Genomic DNA, 19,498 nt, shown 5'->3' on the forward strand with positions numbered 1-19,498 from the left:
GCCGGCTCGGGCCGCTCGCATTTCCTGTGACAGGGTCTGCCCCAGCCTCTCCTTCTCCCTCGGCGGCGGGACCATTTCCTGAATCGCTGAAGCGGAGGGAGGACTGGGGCGCGGCTCTACCACTAGCTCAAACGGGAGGGGGGCCGAGGCAGGAAAGGAGGAAGGACGAGAGGTGTGCCAAGAACAGGGCAATGCTGCCAGGGCTGTGGTTCCCGGTAACGCGCCCAAAGAAGACTTCTGTGGGCCAGAGGAACTCCTGGAGGCCAGGCCGGCCGGCTCGTCGTCGGGCGCCGGAGCATCCCCCCTCCCCGCATTCCCGAGGTGGTTCGGCCCGAGAGGCCGGCGTCTCTCCCCCAGTTTGCCGTTCACCCGGAGCGCTCGGGACTTGCCCGTAGTGGTGACGGCGGCAACATGTCTGTGGCGTTCGCAGCCCCGAGGCAGCGAGGCAAGGGGGAGATCACTCCCGCTGCGATTCAGAAGGTGAAGCCTCGCGGGGTCGGGGATGCCAGGCGCATCCTGCCCTTGGGAGCGCACGGGGGGCCAGCCCGGGAGTCGGCTGGGCCGGGGGCGGAGGCGGGCCTGCAGGGAGGCGGTCGTGTGTGGGAACCCGAGCCGCGGGCTCAGCCTGAGTGGGTGGTGGAAGGCGGCGAACCGGTTCTCCCACGGAGTCCTGCGCGCGTTTGGGCTCTTTCCTACAGGCACAAAAGCCCAAGTAACCGCCGCCGGATTTCTCTAGGGATGGGGCGGCGCTCGGGCGGCGGGGCGCGTGCGCCCGGCCGTAGCGGCCGCGCGGGGAAGGGCTGTTTGTCGGAGCCGGCGCCCCCCGCGGCCCCGCGCGTCTCTCCCGAGTTACTTTGGCGTCGCCCCGCCCAGCGCGCCGCGGCTGCTTCGTGCACACCCGACCTCGGGTCGCGGGAGGCCGAGGGGAAGTCGAAGCGCGGGTCGCCACCCTCCGCCGCGCTGCGCACTTCGGCCGACTTGGGGAGCTCCCGGGAGAACTTGGGGGGACGTTGCAAGAGCCCGAAGGGCGGGCGGAGGAGGGCCGTGTGGACTTAGGGGCTACCCTCGGAGTTCCTTCTCCCTTCCGGATTCACCCCCTCTCCGTGTACATCTGCTGTGAGTACTCATCCAGCGCCTGCTCTGGGTGCTGAGGCTCAGTGGTGAGCCATGGTCCCTGCCTTCATGGAACTTGGAGTCTCGGGGCGGAGACAATCTGATAATCGTGACCTATTACAGAAGTCGTGATAAATACACGGGGAGGTGCGTCCCTTTTAGAGGGTAGTGTTGCCTCTGTCGCTGCTGTGTTACTGCCAGTTGGGGACACAGAGCTTCTTTATTGTCCGCTATCCCTTGTTGCCTGTGAGCAAGGCAGTCGTCTGAATTTTAGTCAGCCAGACTTTGAAAAGTTACTTGCTAAATTGAGCAGTTTACCTTAAGTATTTCGGTCATGTTGTATACACTGGGATGAGGATGAAAACAAGAAAAGCCAACTTTTCCGTACCACTCAGGACACTATTGTATGTCCAGCGGATTATGTTAATGGGTTTCTGTTTACTGTCAGGTTCTTTCTAGTGTGGCATTTGACATTTGCCCAACTGTTGCTTTATTTTTTGCATAAACCCGCTTGTCAGTGCCTCGAAATGCACTGCGTTCACGTAGTACATTGAGCTGAGTCTGCAGCCTGGCAAACAGCTCCAAGTACATACACGGAAGACGCGTTTCTGGAGGGATTCACTTTTTATTTTTATTTTTGGACTGTAGAAGAGTTCTGTGGTTGGTTGGTTGGTTTCCAAAAAGTTTTTCCTACGGAGATACGTTGTGAAATCATTAGATTGGACTAATGGATTTTTAAAGACTTTTTTTTTTTTTTTTTTTGCATCTTATGATTCTATTTAGGAAATAACTGTACTTTTTGGAAAAGGATGTCAGTATATATATTTTTTCCTAGCAAGTGAAGACTGTGATTCATTAGGTAGGAAGAAAGTCACAATTTAGGTTAAATGGATTTTGTTTTTATTTTTTATTTATTTATTTATTTTTAAAGATTTTATTTATTTATTTGACAGAGAGAGATCACAAGTAGGCAGAGAGGCAGGCAGAGAGAGAGGAGGAAGCAGGCTCCCTGCTGAGCAGAGAGCCCAATGCGGGGCTCGATCCCAGGACCCTGAGATCATGACCCGAGATGAAGGCAGCAGCTTAACCGACTGAGCCACCCAGGCGCCCCTGGATTTTGTTTTTAAAAGAGCAACATTAACTAAATTATTATTGTATTATACTTAATAGACTGATTAGACTGATTATTGTATTATACTTTATTAACTCTTGGAAGGGTGAGGCACATTCAGGAGGAACATCTACTTCTGTCCTTTAACCTTAAGATAAATCTGAGCCCCTGAAATCCCAAGTGATTTGCGCAGGATTGGGAAGCTGGCACTCAAACTAACTGACCTTTTCATTGCTACATCAGTACTCTTTACTCAATACTGCCTTGCTTAAATGAGTTATTTAACCGTTAAGCCAGTATTGCTCTAAATTGTTTAAGATGATAGAGTGATAAACTGATAAGCTTTTTGTTTTTAAACTTTGGAACAATTTAATTATAAGGTAAGTTCATAAAGTCTGCAACAAATAATACATGATTAGAAATTATTATGTTTGATTATACTGTATTTGAAGAATCACAGAACCATGCTGTGTAACACTTGGAAACTAGCCATCCATCTCCTCAAGCTTCATGGGCCTACATTTTCATGTGTTCATTGTGGGTAAAGACAAAATTTTTCTTTACTACCGCAAAGCATAAGAATGATGCAGTCAGCTCGGACCCTTACCTCTTAGTTTTAACACACTAAAGCTTCTATTACAGATAGTAGAAGTAATAAAATGTTTGAATACAAAAGAAACCCCTCCTGGGCTGCAGGAATAATAATATTCAGAGGGAGAATAACTGCAATAGAGTTACTTAAAAATTGTTGATACCATTCCAGAGGTGTAGATCTAAGACTTAAAAGACCAGAATAGATTCAATATCAATATGAATAAACATTTCTAGAAATCTGAAGGATTTTTAAAAATTTTATGTGATGCACTAGATTTATAATAAACTTTTTCTAATTTTATTTCAGATGTTGGATGAAAATAACCATCTTATTCAGTGTATAATGGACTATCAGAATAAAGGAAAGACCTCAGAGTGTTCTCAGTAAGAATGATATGAAAAAATTTTTTGTATTCATTTTTCTGTGTTAATTTTTTCTTTTCTTTTTAAAAACAGCTTTAATGAGATACAATTCACATACTGTGCAATTCACCCTTTTTAAAGTGTACAATTCAAAGCTTTTGGTATATTCATAGAGTTGTGTTATCATCACTTCAGTCCATTTTAGAACATTTTCATCATCTCTAAAAGAATCCTGTACCCATTAGCAATAACTTTCCATTCCCACCTCCTAATTCCTCACTCCCTAACAACCTCTAATTTGCTTTCTGTCTGTGTAGATTGGCCTGTTGTGGACAATTCATGTAAATGACTTCATATAATCTGTGGTCTTTTTTGACTGAGTTCTTTTCCTTAGCATAATATTTTCCGAGGTTCATCAATATGAAGCATATATCAGTACTTCCTCTCTATTGCCAAATAATTTTTCAGTGTTTTATTTATACCATGTTCTATTTATCCATCAGTAATGGACATTTCGGTTTTCATTTCTTGACTGTTATGAATACTTCTGTGAAGAGTAGTGTATAATTTTTTGTGTGACTTTTCCTGATTTTTGTAAAAAAATGTTCTATGGGCTGCAGTGGATGTCTTTTTTTTTCTTTCTTTGATACTTATCCTGCATTGTAAAATAATGACTTCAAATTTCTGTGTAGTCTGATTTGTGGAAGAGTTAGATCGTCACATATGTAGGATATTTAATTACATCCATATATGTGGTTGAGAAAGCAAAGCTTGTATCTAACAGAGTGTTGGTTATCATTCATAAGAACCAAATTTGTGATTTTAAAGTGATATGTCTGAAGTAAATGCTATCCTTAATAGAATTAGGTGTAGTAGAACAAGTTCAATATTTTATCAGAAGTCTCTAGGATAGGGCACCTGATGGCTCAGTTGGTTAAGGGATTGCCTTTGGCTTGGTCATGATCCCAGGGTCCTGGGATCGGGCCTCGAATTGGTCTCTCTGCTCAGCAGGGAGTCTGCTTCTCCCTTTCCCCCTCCCCTTGCTTGTGCTCTCTGTCTTTCTCCCTCTCTTGCTCTCTGGGTGTCAAATTAAAAAAAAAAAAAAAAGTCTGTAGCACTGTCCAGTAGAAATATATTGCAAGCCACATACATAATTTTACATTTGTTGATAAACACATTAAACAGGAACAGGAGAAATTAATATTAATAATATATTTTATTTAAGCCATTATTTCCAAAATAATATCACTTTAATACATAACTAGTATAAATATATTGAGATAGTTTATATTCTTTTGTTTCATACTTAGTCTTTGAAATCCCTTGTGAGTCTTACACAATAACACATCATTTGAGTTAGCCATATTTCATTCTACTTAGTGGCTACTTTTTTGGATAGTGCAACTCTAAAATATTTTATTGTGACCATTGTTTTGAGACACATTTGTCTCTTCTAGTGATCTCACTAGTCTGTCCTCAAGTAGATTTTTTAAGCAACCCTGGGTCTTGCCTCTGCATGCGCTTTCCTGTTGTACTGGACTTTTGCTATCACTTGATTTACCCTGTATCTAATTTTGAGACTCTATTGGTTGCTTTGTCTTTTCCCTCTTCGTTTAACAGCATTTTTGAAATGAAAAAGTCGTGTAGGGTCATTGTAAAAAGAAAAAGTATAAAATTTGGTAGATAGAAAAGTAAGTCACATTTCACTTTCCACTCTTAACGCTTTTCTCCTTTCCTCAGAGGTAACTACTTTTAATAGTTTAGTACCTGTCCTTCTGAACATTTCTCTGTGTGTTTACACACATGGCATTTATATCTACATAAGCACATTTAGATAAATATTTTGTTTTTTAATAGGTTAGAATTTTATAAATGGAATGGCTGGGTCAAAGACCATGCTAAATTGCCAAATTACCCTGCAAGAAGATTGTATCTCTCAGCCAGATTTTAGAGCCTTGGTTTCTAACATCCTCTGCCAACATTGAATATTAGTCTTCTTTTGAATTTTTTCCACATCTGGTTGGTGAAAAGTGAGTGGTATCTTTTTCTAGAACTTTTTATTTTGAAATAATTTCATTCTTAGAAAAATGTTTTAAAGACAGTATAAGAAATTCCTGAAATTCCTATATGCACTTTAGTTTCATTTTTCTCCATATCATTCATTTCTTTTCCATATTGTTTCTCTGAAGCATTTGAGAATAAGTTGCAGACACGATTCTCTCTTACCTTTAATTACCTTAGGGTGTAATTTATAAAAATAGGCACAAATTCTTAAATAATCAGAGTATAATTGTTAAAATTAAGAATGCAATGCTATAATCTTAAGACCTGTTTAAAATTTTGCTAATTGTCCCATTAATGTATTTCTTCTGGTTTAGGATCCAGTGCAGGATCAGATGTTACATTTAATTGTCACATGCCTTGAGTACACCTTTGATCTGAAATCATTCTTCAGTCTGTTACCTCAATTGTTGAAGAATACATAGCAGTTATTTTGTGGGATATCCCTCATTTTGGGTTTGACTGTTGTTTCCCTTGATTAGATTCATGTTATGTCCTTTCCGTAGGAGCATCACAAATGTCATGGTGTGTCCTTCTCAATGCATTCTCAAGTAGCTGTATGATAGTGATTTGTCCCAGTATTTGTGAGAATCTTAATCACTTAGTTAAGATGAGGGCTGCCAATTTCTCCGCTGTGAAGTTACTATTTTTCTCCTTTTAATTCATATGTATCTTATCCTTGAGACACACATAAGTTGTTCCTTCTTGTTTTTTTTTTGTTTGTTTGTTTTTTGTTTTGGCATTTATTTTAGTATCCATCATCCAGTGTTTCTTGATTGAAACAATTATTACTGTGGTGGTTGCCAAATGGTGACTAAATCAATCATTCCTTTTATATTTATTTGAAATCCTACTATAAGGAAACCATTTCTCATTCCCTACCCCCATTCACTCATTCATTTATTTATATGTGAATGGATTTATGTTACTTACTATGTTCTTACTATGTTCATTAGGTTATAATGTTACTTTCTTACTATGTTTATTAGGTTATAATGCTACTTTACTTCCCTCCCTCCTTTTTTCCCTCCTCCTTCCTTCCTTCCTTTTTTTCTTTCTTTCTTTAAGATTTTATTTATTTTTTTGACAGAGAGACAGCGAGAGAGGAAACATAAGCAGGGGGGGTGGGAGAGGGAGAAGCCGGCTTTCTACTGAGCAGGGAGCCCCTTGCAGGGCTCTTTCCAAGGATCCATCCCAGGACTCAATGAGTCAAAGGCAGACCCTTAACAACTGAGATACCCAGGCATTCATCTGTTTTCTTTCTGAAGTTGTCCTCAGTGTTGACCACTGGAGCCCCTCAAGCTAGCTTTTTGATATGTATCCATGATTTTTTTGAGCATTTTCTTATTTTCTTGCACCACAAGAAAATCTCATCTTGTTCTTTTTCCTGCCCCAGTTTGGAATTACCCATTTCTTCAAGCCCGGGTTCTTTCTTTAGAGAATCGTATTTAGAAACTTAGGTCTGAGTACCAGGATATTTTCTTTTCTAGTCATTTGTACATTTTGTATTTTGTATGATCATTTCCATTACTTTTATGTATATTGTTTCTTCAAGGAGTCATGTCTGTTTATATTTCAAAATATTCTTTAAAAAATTAATTAGCTGATCTATTTCCTTAGTTTAACTATGGATAATGATCAGTGGTAGGGAGATCACTGCCTCAGATCAGCCATGGGATAATAAAAGTTGACAGTCTCTGATTAGAATACTTACTTTCACCTATGGTTTTTTAAACTGCCAGATAGAGCCAAGGATTTTTTTTTTTTTTTTTAAAGATTTTATTTATATATTTGACAGACAGAGATCACAAGTAGGCAGAGAGGCAGGCAGAGAGAGAGGAGGGGAAGCAGGCTCCCTGCTGAACAGAGAGCCCGACGCGGGGCTCGATCCCAGGACCCTGGGATCATGACCTTGGCTGAAGGCAGAGGCTTAACCCACTGAGCCACCCAGGTGCCCCAAGCCAAGGATTTTGACATAGTACGGGTTCAGTTTCTTAGAGGACCCAGCAGTACATAGCATGGATAAGACATATTTAGATATAGAATCAGCCTTTCCAACTTGAGTCAACAAAAGAATATACTATTTTATTCTCTATATTCTTAGTTTTTGTGTGTGTATATATAATCATTTCCCCCTTCTCTGCATATTAGAATAGACCTCATTTTCTCACATATTTGGTGCAGATGGGGTTTAAATTGATTTAGATGGAGTTTTACATTTTGCTCTTTCTGATGGATTCTTAAATTTCTTTTATTCTTAAAGCTCTTTATTCTTTCTTTTTTAAGTTTTTGGTGTTGGTTTATGAGTAAAGAAAAAATTCTTCCTCTCAACCTTAAATGTTCTTGTTTCCTGCATTAGGAGAAAGAACAGGAAAATGAAGAAGAGCATTAATTAAATGATAGCCATCTGGGCTATTCGATTTTAATTAAACAATTCATTAAGATGTGATAACTTTGCCTAAAACAGTATATTTTTAATATAAAATAACTTTTTATGAAAGTAGTATATGAATTGTAGAAAATTTAAAAACACAGATAACGTAAAAATGAGATGACAGCCACTATATTCTCATCACATAAAGATTTTTCACTGGTAAGATCTCTGTGTATATTGCTGTACCTATCTTTATCTACATCTATGTATACACGTTCCTGTTATGCTCAATAAAAATTAACAGATCACTTGTAGAGCTCATATGCACAGATTCTCTTCCCTTTAGATTGTGATAACGTGTGAGAATGTATTGTTGTTCTGTTGTAGTGTTTGATTTGAGTATTTTGTTAATCAACTTAAATATTTACTTAAATCAGCCCTTGTTTTCTGTATTTCATCATGAATGTAACTACTTCAGAGTGTACTGTAAGTGGTTTTCATGCAAAAAAGTTTCTACTAATCATTATATAAAAGAATGTAGTTTAAAATCTCTGATTATGAATATAACTTTTATTCTGTAAATCGTATTTCTGTTGTCTTATACATATAATCTTCATAGTTTCTTGGTAAAGGTTTATTGTTAAAAATGAGAGTGACTTTTGGTTCATTTTTTAAAAAATTAATTATTATTTTTATTAACATACAATGTATTATTTGCCCCAGGGGTACAGATCTCTGAATTGTCAGGCTTACACACTTCATAGCACTCACAATATTACATACCCTTTCCAATGTCCATAACCGAACCACCCTCTCCACACCCCCCTCCCCCCAGCTACCCTCAGTTTGTTCTCTGAGATTAAGAGTCTCTTATAGTTTGTCTTCCTCCCGATCCCATGTTGTTTCATTTTTTTCTTCCCTACCCTGCAATGCCCCCCACTTTGCCTCATAAATTCCTCATATCAGGGAGATCATATGATAATTGTCTTTCTCTGATTGACTTATTTCTCTCAGCATAATACCCACTAGTTCCATCCACATCATTGCAAATGGCAAGATTTCATTTCTTTTGATGGCTGCTTGGTATTCCATTGTATATATATATATACCACATCTTCTTTATCCATTCATCTGTTGATGGACATCTAGGTTCTTTCCAGAGTTTCGCTATTATGGACATTGCTGCTATAAACATTCAGGTGCACATGCCCTTTTGGATCACCGCAATTGTATCTTCAGGTTAAATACCCAGTAGTGTGATTGCTGGGTTGTAGGGTAGTTCTATTTTCAACTTTTGAGGAACCTCCATTCTGTTTTCCAGAGTGGCTGCACCAGCTTGCATTCCCACCAACAGTGTAGGAGGGTTCCCCTTTTTCCGCATCCTCACCAGCATCTGTCATTTCCCAACTTGTTAATTTTAGCCATTCTGACTGGTAAGAGGTGGTATCCAATTGTGGTTTTGATTAGTATTTCCCTGATGCCGAGTGATTGGAGCATTTTTTCATGTGTCTGTTGGCCATCTGGATGTTGTCTTTGCAGAAATGTCTGTTCATGTCCTCTGCCCATTTCTTGATTGGATTATTTGTTCTTTGGATGGTGAGTTTGATAAGCTCTTTATAGATTTTGGATACTAGCCCTTTTTCTGATATGTCATTTACAGATATCTTCTCCTGTTCTGTCAGTTGTCTTTTGGTTTTGTTGACTGTTTCCTTTGCTGTGCAGAAGCTTTTGATCTTGATGAAGTCCCAATAGTTCATTTTTGCCTTGCTTCCCTTTCCTTTGGTGATGTTTCTAGGAAGAAGTTGCTGTGGCTGAGGTCGAAGAGGTTCCTGCCTATATTCTCCTCAAGGATTTTGATGGATTCCTGTCTCACATTGAGGTCTTTCATCCATTGTGAGTCTATTTTTGTGTGTGGTGTAAGGAAATGGTCCAGTTTCATTCTTCTGCATGTGGCTGTCCAATTTTCCCTACAACATTTATTGAAGAGGCTGTCTTTTTTCCATTGGATATTCTCTCCTGCTTTGTCGAAGATTAGTTGACCATAGAGTTGAGGGTCTATTTCTGGGCTCTATTCTGTTCCATTGATCTATGTGTCTGTTTTTGTGTCAGTACCATACTGTCTTGATGATGGCAGCTTTGTAATAGAGCTTGAAATCTGGAATTGTGATTTCACCAACTTTGGCTTTCTTTTTCAACATTCCTCTGGCTGTTCGGTGTCTTTTCTCATTCCATATACATTTTAGGATTATTTGTTCCATTTCCTTGAAAAAAAAATGATGATAGTTTGATAGGGATTGCATCAAATGTGTAGATTGCTTTAGGTAGCATAGACATTTTCATAATATTTGTTCTTCCAATCCATGAGCATGGAACATTTTTCCATTTCTTTGTGTCTTCCTCAATTTCTTTCATGAGTACTTTATAGTTTCCTGAGTACAGATTCTTTGACTCTTTGGTTAGGTTAATTCCTGGTTATCTTATGGTTTTGAGTGCAGTTGTAAATGGGATCGACTCCTTAATTTCTCTTTGTTCTGTCTTGTTGGTGTATAGAAATGCAGCTGATTTCTGTGCGTTGATTTAATATTCTGTATGAGTTCTAGCAGTTTTGGACTGGAGTCTTTTGGGTTTTCCACATAAAGTATCATATCATCGGCAAAGAGTGAGAGTTTGACTACTTCCTTGCCGATTCAGAATGCCTTTAATTTCTTTTTGTTAGTCTGATTGCTGAGGCTAGGACTTCTAGTACTATGTTGAATAGCAGTGTTGATAGTGGGCATCCCTGCTGTGTTCCTGATCTTAGCGGAAAAGCTCTCAGTTTTTCCCCATTGAGAATGATACTCGCTGTGGGTTTTTCATAGATGGCTTTGATGATATTGAGGAATATACTCTCTATCCCTACACTTTGATGAATTTTGATCAAGAAAGATGCTATACTTTGTCAAATGCTTTTTCAGCATCTATTGAGAGTATCATATGGTTCTTGTTCTTTCTTTATCAATGTATTGTATCCCATTGATTTGCGGATGTTGAACCAACCTTGCAGCCCAGGAGTAAATCCCACTTGGTCATGGTGAATAATCCTTTTAATGTACTGTTGGATCCTATTGACTAGTATTTTGGTGAGAATTTTTGCATCTGTGTTCATCAAGGATATTGGTCTGTAATTCTCTTTTTTGATAGGGTCTTTGTCTGGTTTTGGGATCAAGGTAATGCTGGTCTCATAAATGAGTTTTGAAATTTTCCTTCTGTTTCTGTTTTTTTGGAACAGTTTCAGAAGAATAGGTATTAATTATTCTTTAAATGTTTGTTGGAATTCCCCTGGGAAGCTGTCTGGCCCTGGTCTCTTGTTTGTTGGGAGATTTTTGATGACTGCTTCAATCTCCTTACTGGTTATGGGCCTGTTCAGGTTTTCTATTTATTCCTGGTTCCGTTTTGGTAGTTTATATGTCTCTAGGAATGCATCCATTTCTTCCAGATTGTCAAATTTGCTGGCATATAGTTGCTCATAATATGTTCTTGTAATTGTTTGTATTTCTTTGGTGTTGGTTGTGATCTCTTCTCTGTCATTCATGATGTTATTTATTTGGGTCCTTTTCAGCCTTTGCTGTGGCCCAAAGATTGTGAATAGTTGTGTTTTCATTTTCATTTGTTTCCAAGAATTTTTTCAATTCTTCTTTAATTTCCTGGTTGACCCATTCATTGTTTAGTAGGATGCTCTTTAGCCTCCACATATTTGGGTTCTTTCCAACTTTCCTCTTGTGATTGAATTCTAGTTTCAGAGCATTGTGGTCTGAAAATATTCAGGGAATGATCCCAATCTTTTGATACCAGTTGAGACCCGATTTGTGACCTAGGGTGTGATCTATTCTGGAGAATATTCCATATGTACTAGAGAAGAATGTGTATTCTGTTGCTTTGGAATGGAATGTTCTGAATATATCTGTGATGTCCATCTGGTCCAGTGTGTCATTGAAGCCCTTTATTTCTTTGTTGATCTTTTGCTTGGATGGATCTGTCTATTTCAGTATGGGGGGTGTTAAAGTCCCCAACTATTATTTTATTATTGTCAATGTGTTTCTTTAATTTTGTTGTTATTTGGTTTATATAGTTGGCTACTCCCATGTTAGGGGCATCGATATTTAAAATTGTTAGATCTTCTTGTTGGACAGACCCTTTGAATATGATATAGTGTCCTTCTCTTATTATAGTCTTTGGCTTAAAATCTAATTTATCTGGTATAAGTATTGCCACCGGCTTTCTTTTGATGTCCATTAGTGGGGTAAATTGTTTTCCACCCCCTCACTTTAAATCTGGAGGTGTCTTTGGGTCTAAAATGAATTTCTTGCAGACAACATATTGATCGTTTTTTTTTTTTAAAGATTTTATTTATTTATTTGACAGACAGAGATCATAAGTAGGCAGAGAGGCAGACAGAGAGAGAGAGAGAGGAGGAAGCAGGCTCCTTGCTGAGCAGAGAGTCTGATGCGGGACTCAATCCCAGGACCCTGAGATCATGACATGAGCCGAAGGCAGCGGCTTAACCCACTGAGCCACCCAGGTGCCCTCGGTTTTGTTTTTTTTAATCCATTGTGATATCCTGTGTCTTTTGATTGGGGAATTTAGCCCATTTACATTCAGGATAACTATTGAAAGATATGAATTTAGTGCCATTGAATTGGCCTGTAGGTGGCTGTTAATGTATATTGTCTCTCTTCCTTTCTGATCTACTACTTTGTGGTTCTCTCTTTGCTTAGAGGACACCTTTCATAATTTCTATTAGGGCTGTTTTGGTGCTTGCAGTTTCTTTTAATTTTTGGTTGTCCTTTGAAGGTTTTTCTCTTTCCTTCTATTTCCAGTGATAGCTTATCTGGATATAGTATTCTTGGCTGCATATTTTTCTCATTTAGTGCTCTGAATATGTCATGCCAGTTCTTTCTGGCCTGCCAAGTCTCTGTTGATAAGTCTGCTGCCAATCTAATATTTCTGCCATTGTATGTGACAGACTTCTTGTCCCAAGCTACTTTCAGGATTTTTTCTTTGTCACTAAGACTAGTAAATTTTACCATTAGATGATGGGGTGTGGACCTATTTTAATTGATTTTGAGAGGATTCTCTGTGCCTCTTGGATTTTGATTCTTGTTCCCTTTGCCATATTAGGGAAATTCTCTGTTATAATTTGCTACAGTATACTTCTGCCCCCCCCTTTCTTCTTTTGGAATCCCAGTTATTCTAATACTGTTTCATCTTATGGTATCACTCACTTATCTCTCGAATTCTCCCCTTATCGTCCTGTAGTTGTTTGTCTCTTTTTCTCAGTTCAGTTTTTTTATTCCCCGTCATTTGGTCTTTTGTATCGCTAATTCTCTCTTTTTTGCCTGATTTATTCTAGCAGTGAGAGCCTCCATTCTTGATTGCACCTCATTAATTCCTTTTTTGATTTCATCTTGGTTAGATTTTAGTTCTTTTATTTTCTCCAGAAAGGGATTTTATTTCTTCAGAGAGGGTTTCTCTAATATCTTCCATGCCTTTTTTGAGCCCAGCTAGCACCTTGAGAATTGTCATTCTGAACTCTAGATCTGACATATTTCCAATGTCCGCATTGATAAGGTCCCTAGTCATTGGTACTGCCTCTTGTTCTTTTTTTTTGTGGTGACATTTTTTTTGTTGTTGTTAAAGATTTTATTTATTTATTTGTCAGAGAGAGAGTGAGAGCGAGCACAGGCAGACAGAGTGGAAGGCAGAGTCAGAGGGAGAAGCAGGCTCCCTGCAGAGCAAGGAGCCCCATGCGGGGCTCGATCCCAGGACGCTGGGATCATGACCTGAGCCGAAGGCAGCTGCTTAACCAACTGAGCCACCCAGGCGTCCCTGTGGTGACTTTTTGTCTTATCATTTTTGGATCACTTCTTTTTTTATTCTGTCTCTTGAACTAATAATTTCTAGATGTATCTACTGAAAAACAACAACTTATTTGCCTGTTTGTCCTCCAGAATCTGGCCTCTTCCTCATTTATACTCCAGCATGAATCTTGAAGGTCCTTACAGAGTCATTTCATGGGTCACTCTATGGAGCACACTCAGCTCTCAGTCCCTCTGCTCATCATTTTCCCATGGAAAGGAATCCACTCTGGAGCTCATGACACTGGACCTTCCTCCCCTGGGAGAAATGGCATAGTATCACGATGCAGGAATTGGCTGGGTTTGGAGACTCCAAACAGGGCTGTGTGCCGGAGATAGAAACCGGTCCATTTTTTAATTATATCAATAAATTTAAGAGTGGTTATTTGACCCTACTCCAGATAATTGATGTAGTGGTTCTTAGTGGAATCTTTGGGAAGTAGAAGTGGAACTGCCTCTCATTTAATAGGTTAATAATTATGGGTATTTTGGAATATCTGCAGTATTTATTAGGAAGTTACCATCATCAAAAGTAAAATGTTTGTATCTGTGCTTATCATATATACTCAGGTTTTTTTTTGTTAATATAGACCATTTTAGAAATAATAAACATGTACATTAAAAAAGTAAAAGTATATACAGAATAAAGTTTCTCAGGAAAATATTTCTGTAAGATTTGTAGAAGAATCTACTTTTTTTTTAAATTATTTCAGAAGAGTCAGCTGAAACCAGATTCTTCTGGAATGTTTGCTTATTGCTTTTTAGGTGATGAATACACAGACTTGAATATGAATATATACTACCTTTTCATTAATATTTATCTTTAAGTCTTGAATGGATCTTAGGAAAACTTATTTGATGAATGCTATAAAAATAATGCAGATTACAAAAAAGAAACCCTAATGAAGTTAGAGAAGATAATTTAAGTAGAAGATTTGGGGCTGTTGGGAAAATTGGAGTAATTGAATGGGTTTGTGGATGATTACATGGTATTACTGTAGTAATATTCTGCTGTGTTTGTATATGGGAATTTCCTTGTTTTTAGAAAATGAAGTGTTGGGAGTAGTGGGATATTATGTCTGTAACTGAGTCAAAAGATTTTGAAGAAAGTGTGTGTGTGCCTGTATGTGTGTACATACTGGTGTGTGTGTTTAGAGATGGAGTAAGACAAATGTGAAATGCCAAAGATTGGGGAGTGTGGGGAGAACGATATTTGGGAATTCTTCATACTATTCTGAAAACTCTAAGTTTAAAATTATTTCAAAAATTAAAAGTTAAAAAGATTTAGGTTGGGAAATGTCTTAAAGTACTCCATAAAAGGGGGCTGTATTTATAGATACTTAGAACTCTAAGGGACTTTGGAGATCTACTTTAACTCCATTTATTTTTACAAATGAGGCCTTAAGAGTGTGGCAGATTAGATTTAACAGTATTCTAATATGGACTTGGTAAGTACTAATCAGTAGGACTAAAATTTTTTCTTGAAGGGTCATGAGGAAGCCTAGTTTCTTAGTAAGTTTTGTTATTTTATTTTTGCAGGGTGGTCAGCAAACCTCATACTGAATATATATATATTTTTTTAAATTTTATTTATTTATTTGACAGAGAGAAATCACAAGTAGATGGAGAGGCAGGCAGAGAGAGAGAGAGAGAGGGAAGCAGGCTCCCTGCTGAGCAGAGAGCCCGATTCGGGACTCGATCCCAGGACCCTGAGATCATGACCTGAGCCGAAGGCAGCGGCTTAACCCACTGAGCCACCCAGGCGCCCCCCCCTCATACTGAATATTAAAGCCATATTAATACTCAGAGAAGAAAGGAAAAACTTAGAGGTGTAAACTTTGAAATGGGTTATATATATTTTTTAAAGTATTTATTTATTTATTTATTTGTCAGGGAGAAAGAGAGCATAAGCTGGAGGAGCTACAGGCTGAAGGAGAAAAACAGGCACCCCGCTGAGCAGGGATCATCCGTGATGGGTTTGGGGGGCGTGAGGCCTCTATCCCAGGGATCCTCACCTGAGCCAAAAGCAGGCGCTTATCCCACTGAACCATCCAGGTGTCCCCTGGGTTATATGTTCTAATTAAAAATGCCTGGTTGGTTTTAAAAAATGGCAAGATTTTGGAACCCTGTATTTTAAATTCCATTCAAGGTCTTTACAGAGTAGTGAAATAGTTCCAGCTAGTGTTTCCTTTAGTGTTGTTTTAAACGTTTTGACAATGTAATTAAGCATTATGAAAAATGCAGTACAATGTAATAATTCCTGGTCCTCTTGTCTAAGAATCACTGTAAAACAAACATTGTATCATGTCTGATTGAGCCACATAGTGTAATATGTGAGGAGGAACATTAAGAGCCTAAACTTCTTAAACAACAGCAAAAAAACACAAAAGGAAACCAAGAAACTTAGGGAAGTGTTGGTTATGTCTGTTACCTTGATTGTGGTGATGGTGTCACAGGTGTTTGCATATGTCCAAACTTATCAAATTATACAAATTAAATGGGTGTGGATCTCTGTATATTGGTTATGCCTCTAAGAAATCTGTAAAAAACAAGAGAACATGAACTTGTTAGGAAAATTGAAGGCCAATGAGAAGTAAGTTTTTTTTCTCTAATAAGAAAAAAGTAGTAAGGCCAATTCTAATAGAAATAAAATAATGCAGCAAAAGATTTTCTAGGATTCCTCCTATGGTGTATAGAGAACAACTTCATTTGGGATCTGTGTTAGAAGACTGTTTAGCTGAATAAAGTTCTTTTATCTTACTTTCATTATTTTGATTTGTATTTAATGTTTCTAGGTAAACAAAAATCTGAAACAGCCTAACAATTTGGTGTAGGATTTTTAAGTTTGTATTTGGAAGGTTTACAAACACTAGTTAACTGGATCACTACCAATTTGCAGAGACTTAGTAAAACTAATTCATAAGATCACCATGAACATATTTAACCACTTCATTGCACTAGTGAGACTTTGCTTTGTTTTTTAAAGTTAATTCTTTTTTTTTTTTTTTTAAAGATTTTATTTATATGACAGAGAGAGAGATCACAAGTAGGCGGAGAGGCAGGCAGAGAGAGAGAGAGGAGGAAGCAGGCTCCCTGTTGAACAGAGAGCCCGATGTGGGGCTCGATCCCAGGAACCTGGAATCATGACCTGAGCTGAAGGCGGAGAGAGGTTTTAACCCACTGAGCCACCCAGGCGCCCCCTTTTTTTTATGCCCCTCTTTTTTTAAGCTAATTCTTAATGATATAGTCCCCTATCATATTCTGTCTCATGTAGATGTATGTATGTGTATATAATATATTACAGTATAATATAAACTTGTGTGTGTGTGTGTGTGTGTGTATAAGTGAAAACACCTATTCATTGTTTCCTTTACATGCTGAGCCCTAATACATGTTCGGTACATCTGCAGCAGGTATCCGTTGTTGCTTACTGCTGCTGGAGAAAGAAAAGTTGTGTGATTCCTGCCTCCTTCCTGACATTTTCAGCAGAGCCTGTTGCCTTAACTTGGGTTTGGGGTTTTTGGCAATATGAAAATGGCAGGGTGGAGGGATTAAGCATATCAATTTTGTTGATTTCCGCCTTCTAGCTCTGTTTTTAGAAAACACATGTGTGGGGCACCTGGGTGGCTCAGTGGCTTAAGCCTCTGCCTCCGGCTCAGGTCATGATCCCAGGGTTCTCGGATCAAGCCCTGCATCGGGCTCTCTGCTCAGCAGGGAGCCTGCGTCCCCCTCTTTCTCTGCCTGCTGCTCTGCCTACTTGTGATCTCTCTCTCTGTCAGATAAATAAATAAAATCTTTAAAAAAAAAAAAAGAAAGAAAACACACGTGCTATGTATAGAGCTAATACATATCTCGGTAATTCCATTTCCTGAGCTGTGCAAATATTGTGTATGTTACTAACTTTTCTAAATCTCAGTTGCCTCATCTGGTAAAATGGAGAAAATAACTACTTTTACCTCATAGCTTGGGTTTGAGGATTGACTGAAATATAGGAGTATATAAAACAACTGTAGCAATATCTAGCACATGGTAAGATCTGTGTGTTTGTTATTATCTTGGAGTGTATTTATTATTTGGAATTATTTTGCAGAGGAACTAGGAAAAAATTGATGGGCTATTGATGTTCAGGTAACAGAAATCTTTTATTAAACTTGAGAAATAATTAGAATGCTATTTGTATTTAAGCAGTTGGAAGAAAATTATTTTTAATATTGGTATTTGTTTTGTTTTAATAGGTATCAGCAGATGTTGCATACGAACTTGGTCTACCTTGCTACAATAGCAGATTCTAATCAAAATATGCAGTCTCTTTTACCAGCAGTAAGTACCTTTAAAATAGTGTGAAGTAGACAAAATCTTACATAGAGTTATGTACAGGATAACACATTTTTGTTCAGTGATGTTGAAGTTTTGTTTAGTAAATTCTGCCTTCTGAGAACATCAGGGTATTCTTCTATATGATCTAAAAGCTTCATTGTTTTGTTTTCATATTTAATTTGAGTCGATTCACCTAGAATTGTTTCCCTTCCTGAAGAAGTTATATCCATTCATCCATTCACCCACATATTTACCCACCTGCCTACTTATTTATTTATTTTAATTTGTAATTGCACATATAATTTATGAATAAGCATGTAGTATTTCAAAGCAAATCCCAGGCATCATATACTTTCCCTGGTAAATACTTCAGTATGCATCTCTAGCAGAGAAGTAGCAGTATTCCACCCAACAAGAGTAACCAGAGTTTCTTAATTTTTTATTATACCCAGGCTATCTTCAGTTTTCACTGATTATCTTAAATCAAATGTCTTAAACCCAAATGTTAAAATGATTTTTTGGTGCAGAATCCAGACAAGGTCCACATGTTGCATTGGTTGATATGTGTTTTAAGTTTTTTTGAATCTATCAGTTAATCTTTTTTATTGTCCATTTATTTGTTGAAGAACTTGGGTATCTTATATCTGGATTTGGCTAAATGTATCCTCATGGTCCTTTAATGTATTCTTCCATTTTATCTCTTATTTCCTATAAGCTGATAATTAGGTAGAGAAGCTTGATTAGAGTTAGATTCAGTTTTGTGTTAAGAATATTTAATTGAGGGGTGCCTGGGTGGCTCAGTGGTTTAAAGCTCTGCCTTCAGCTCAGGTCATGATCCCAGGGTCCTGGGATTGAGCCCCACATCGGGCTGTCCGCTCAGCGGGGAGCCTGCTTCTTCCTCTCTGCCTGCCTCCCTGCCTACTTGTGATCTCTGTCAGTCAAATAAATAAATAAATCTGAAAAAAAAAAAAAAAAAAGAATATTTAATTGAGGGGTGCCTAGGTGGCACAGTTGGTTGAGTGTCTGACTCTTGATCTCAGCTCAGATCATGATCTCAGAGTTATGAGTTTAACGGCTGTGTTGAGCTCCACTTAAAAAAGAAAAGAATATTTCATTGGTGGTGCTGTGTTGCCTATTATATGTATCACATCAGGGGGGGAACATTTTGGTTGTTCCATTTTTAGTAATGTTAAGATTGATGAATGGTGGGGTGCCTGGGTGGCTCAGTGGGTTAAGCCTCTGCCTTTCGCTCAGGTTATGATCTCAGGGTCTTGGGATCGAGCCCCATCGGGCTTTCTGCTCAGCAGGGAGCCTGCTTCTCCCTTTCTCTCTGCCTGCCTACTTGTGATCTTCCTCTCTGTCAAATAAATAAATGGAGCCTGATGCGTGGCTCCATCCCAGGACACCGGGATCATGACCTGAGCCGAAGGCAGACGCTTAACTCACTGAGCTACCCAGGCGCCCCATAAATAAATAAAATCTTTAAAAAAAAAAAAAAAGGGCAGTTCTCTCTGGAAATTTAGATTTCTAAAAAAGATTGATGAACGGGACAGGTGTCTGGTTGGATCATTCAGTAGAGCATGCAGCTCTTGATTATGAGTTCAAGCCCTAAGTTGGGCGTGAAATCTACCTAAAGAAAAAAGAAGATTGATTGATGGGCCCAGTTGATAC

General features: G+C 38.6%; 1 protein-coding gene across 3 annotated transcripts in view; it reads left to right on the forward strand.

Moving 5' to 3' along the window:
• Nucleotides 1–135: 135 nt before the first annotated feature.
• Nucleotides 136–19,498, forward strand: part of SS18 (SS18 subunit of BAF chromatin remodeling complex) — a 93,915-nt gene continuing 74,552 nt past the window's right edge. The window contains exons 1-3 of one of the 3 annotated variants that reach the window (XR_009345790.1): nucleotides 136–480; nucleotides 3,126–3,202; nucleotides 17,746–17,830. Coding sequence is in view for 2 of the 3 variants with exons in the window: in XM_059139064.1 (XP_058995047.1) it covers nucleotides 412–480; nucleotides 3,126–3,202; nucleotides 17,746–17,830 (231 nt within the window). In the remaining variant the exon portion in view is untranslated. The remainder of the gene's footprint in view (nucleotides 481–3,125; nucleotides 3,203–17,745; nucleotides 17,831–19,498) is intronic. The other 2 variants (XM_059139064.1, XM_059139065.1) reach the window with 2 other exon arrangements.

Source organism: Mustela lutreola, chromosome 11, assembly GCF_030435805.1.
Source record: "Mustela lutreola isolate mMusLut2 chromosome 11, mMusLut2.pri, whole genome shotgun sequence".
Lineage (NCBI taxonomy): Eukaryota > Metazoa > Chordata > Mammalia > Carnivora > Mustelidae > Mustela > Mustela lutreola.